General features: G+C 47.8%; 1 protein-coding gene across 1 annotated transcript in view; it reads right to left on the bottom strand.

Annotated features, from left to right (window-relative positions):
- The window catches only part of map3k19 (mitogen-activated protein kinase kinase kinase 19), a 15,801-nt gene extending 14,150 nt beyond the window's left edge, over positions 1–1,651 (bottom strand). The window contains exon 1 of the mRNA XM_084478262.1: positions 1,527–1,651. Within this exon, the coding sequence (XP_084334388.1) occupies positions 1,527–1,637 (111 nt within the window). The 5' untranslated portion in view covers positions 1,638–1,651. The remainder of the gene's footprint in view (positions 1–1,526) is intronic.
- Between the last annotated feature and the right edge of the window lie 2,369 nt (positions 1,652–4,020).

Here is a 4,020-nt window from a genome sequence, read left to right as displayed (position 1 = left end):
CTAGGACAGGCAGAAGGTTCTGTCTTCGGTCTACCTGTGGGCCCCCAGGAGCAAGATCCACCTCACCTCCTACCTGCTGCTTAAAGAGAACCAGCGTCTTCATTCATGGTGAATCGCTTTGATAAAAGTGTATGCTGAAATCGTGATCCCAATATGTCTAAACATATTCAATAAACATGAGTATCAACACGTGTATTTCATGGTGTGAAACAGCCACACAAAAATATGCTTATGCATGCAACAACAATATTCGAAAATTCGGTAAATACTAATACAAACATTTAACTATGAATCTGAAATATCAATGCTTAATACGCCATACACTACACATTGCAACACCAAATCATTGACGCCCCACATGAATGAACAGGAGGCCCAACATAATATAAGGCATTGAGAGAGGTTCCGTCACAGCGAGGTCTACGGGGAGCCGGCGGTGGTCTCTTGTTTCATCTCTCTGGGCTACCTGCAGTGCCGTGTGTAGGAGCACTAAAGAGGGCATGAGGAGCAGGGCTGAGGCAAGATCCCACTGGGCCAGGTCACGGCACAGAGGAAGAGCCGTCATCGGTTTACCCCAATCACATGATTGGCCAGCGTTCTTCTGTGCCAACAACACTTTGGATATAGCATCAACCTAGGAGCACCTAGGAGTCTCTCTCTCTCTCTCCCCCCCCCCCCTCTCTCTCTGTGGTATTACATACGTTCAGAGCTTGATTCCTATTCCTCCGTATTATTTCCCCTAGTGGTGGTGCTGAGACAGCAGGCCGGGGGGGGGGCGCCAGTGGATTGTAAACACAGCGTCCCTCTGGAGAGGGGCGTGCCGGGAGGTTTGGCGAGGGGGCGGCGTTAACGTTTTGTTTAGATGTGTTACATCGTGGTCCCACCATGCTCGGGGAGGTCCAGCCTGAGTGGCGGGCCCCACTACAGTATACATGTGTGCTAGCATGGATGTTGTTGCACATCACGTGCAACAACATCCATGCACACATGTATAGGCAGAGAGTCCTTTGTCCCTTCCCCTCCCATGCTCTTTCTCTCTCTCCCTGTATCTCTCTTTCTCCCTCTCCCCCTCTCTCTCTTTATGTCACGTGTCATAACAAGCCACACCATTCAGAGTTCTATCTCCTTTCTCTCTCCTCGTCTTCCTCCGCCCTCTCTCTCCCTATCTCTCTCTCCGCCTCTCTCTTTATGTCACATGTCATAACAAGCCGCATCATTCGGGGTTACCCTCAACCATTGTTTTCCATGGCAGTCTGTAATTCAACCATTTAGAATTGAGAGACACAGACACACACCTTTTTCTCACACACCAAATGCTGACTTTTTTTTTTACAATCATATTTTTACACGCCTACTACATATAGTTGTAGCTGCCATGTCATGCCATTTGATAAATAAAATGCATGAATTTTGAAACACTCACACATCCTCTCTCTCACACACACAGAAACATACACGCAAACACACACACAAACCATCACACACACACCATCATCATCATCAGCATCTTCATCATCATCATTTACCTCAGCCCGTCCCTCCTGGCACGCAGTGAAGAGGGGTTCATATGGATCAGCAGAATGTTCACCATCGAGGTCCCCCCACCCACCTTGGCAGCCTCGCCGCGTTCCTTCCATCTTCTTACTTTTCTCCATCCCCCCGGTACACCTGTCAGAGAGGTAGAACTTCAGGATCCCTCTGCCAGACTAACAAACGGTATCCTAGCCTGGTGAATGTTCAACTCCAGGCCGACGGAATTTTCTCCTCGTTCTCCTCCTTTTTTTCTCTTCCTCATGTGTGTTGCTCTGTGTGTGTTTGTGCGTGAGCTGTGGCGTTGTTGTTGTGATGCTGGTACCCCGGCTATACCCTGCTCTCCAGACACCTCACAGGTCCCGGTAGAGTGAGGTCATGGGTATGCCCCCCCCCCCCCCCCCTCTCTCTCTCTCCCCATTACTATGCCAGTTTGATTAACATTAAGTCAATGATGTGGGCATGTTGTTTTTGCATGTTTGTCTCCTGACACTGTTCTAGGGCCAAGGGATATTCAGCAACGTCGACCCCTAAATTAGATTAGTTATACAAGTTTAGTAGACACAGACTGAACGACCATGAAAGCTGGAAATTCTGCCATCTAGTGGCCAATCCCGGAATCACAGTAGACATGAACACACACACACACACACACACACACACACACACACACACACACACACACACACACACACACACACACACACAAGTTGTGCTTGTACGTTGCGGTCCAGTCCGACATCAAATATGTAACGAATGACTTTTGAACTACGATACCCATGGTGTTAACCCTAACCCTAACGTCAACATGAAAATGATACGCTATATAGCCTATGTGGTATTAAACGGTAAATATAGACAGACAACAACAAGACAGACAACAACAACAACGAACAACGAAACAACGAACGCCGCTTACCCTCCAACTGTGTCCTGGCCTAACGCGTTCTCAGCCATGCATTTTGCAAGCATCTACCTATTTGCAGTAAGTATCTGTGTAAGTATGTCGCACTTGTAGTGGTCTCGTTACATGTATTCTGTTTTCTACGGCATGGCCCCCTGCCGTACGTTTACGTTTGGTTGCCATGGAGACCGCCAGACCAGAGGTCTCTGAGGGGCTCAGACGGTCATAAAGCCTTCAAGTAGGCCCGCTTCAGTTTTACTAATAAGTAAATTATAGTTTCCTTAAAATGTCTTACCATTTTAAATGCTTCACTTTAATTGAGTTTGAATTACACACTAGCTCTTACTAATAAACGTGTTCTGGCCACCGAAGAGGTCAACAGAGGTGGGCTAGGCTTGCCTCACAGGCCGAAGGTTCTGAGTTCAAGCAGAAACACTATAGAACAGGGGTGTCAAACGTACGGCCCGCGGGCCTAATCCGGCCCGGAGTGTAATTTAATCCGGCCCGCCAGATAATATCTAATGTCTATCAGAACTGGCCCACCGGCATATCGCATTTCAGCGTTAACGCGTCAACTCCGGCAGCCCGTAGGCCTACTCGTAGAAAAAGGACGAGGCCGTGATCAAGATGCAGCGTACCTTCTCGCTTAGGAGACAGGAGATTCTCCAGGAGCCAAAGATTCCAGAGTTCCTAAACAAATGGCCAGCACTCTTTGACGTCAGTGAGGTAAGTGTGAATCTGAAGTTTAGTAGCTCATGTATTCAATGTCACACATCTGGTAAATGGTCTGCACTTAGATAGTGCTTTTGTGCACCCAACCCCAAGTGCTTTACAATGGCTTTCTCTCATTCACCCAGTTCACACTTTCACAGTTCAATGGTGGCAGTCGGCTGCTGTGCAGCGTGCTTGCCTTGCTCAAGGACACTTTGACGTGTGGACAGTCAGAGCCGGGATTCAAACTTCTTCTTCTTCTTCTTCTCCTTCGGTCTATGAATGACCCCTCTACCAACTGAGCTACAGCGGCCCCTGTTGAAGTCTGTATCCTGTCTGTGTTGTCGTTTACAGATCAACCTGGAGTTTATGCGGCTGACGACTGTACCTCTGACCTCCAAATTCCTTGGAGAACTGGATTGTTTTGAGTAAGAAATTCCCTCAAGGCAATGGTGGTAGTGCTGTCACTTGTAGGAAGTAAATCCACATGGTCCGGAGGAGGACCATGTGCCAGGACCAGGTCAGCTCCTGGCACCTAAGCGCGTCCAATATGCCAGTGATGACAGTTCTGCCCCAAACAAGAAGGTGAGGACACAGACACGTGATGGTTCTCATAAAGCAGCAGTTATGTAATTGACACCTGTTTTGGAAATGTTATTAGTAAGAAAGGCCTTTCAGATTTTGTCAGGTTGATTCTTTATTCTGATCAGCTTGAATCTCCTGTGTGTGTGTGTGTGTGTGTGTGTGTGTGTGTGTGTGTGTGTGTGTGTGTGTGTGTGTGTGTGTGTGTGTGTGTGTGTGTGTGTGTGTGTGTGTGTGTGTGTGTGTGTGTGTGTGTGTGTTTCACTAGGATTCATGTTGTGGACTGTCTGCTT

This window comes from Micromesistius poutassou, assembly GCF_964030765.1.
Source record: "Micromesistius poutassou genome assembly, chromosome: 14".
NCBI lineage: Eukaryota > Metazoa > Chordata > Actinopteri > Gadiformes > Gadidae > Micromesistius > Micromesistius poutassou.
The sequence above is the reverse complement of the archived record's forward strand: the minus strand, read 5'-3'. Positions and strand labels throughout refer to the sequence as shown.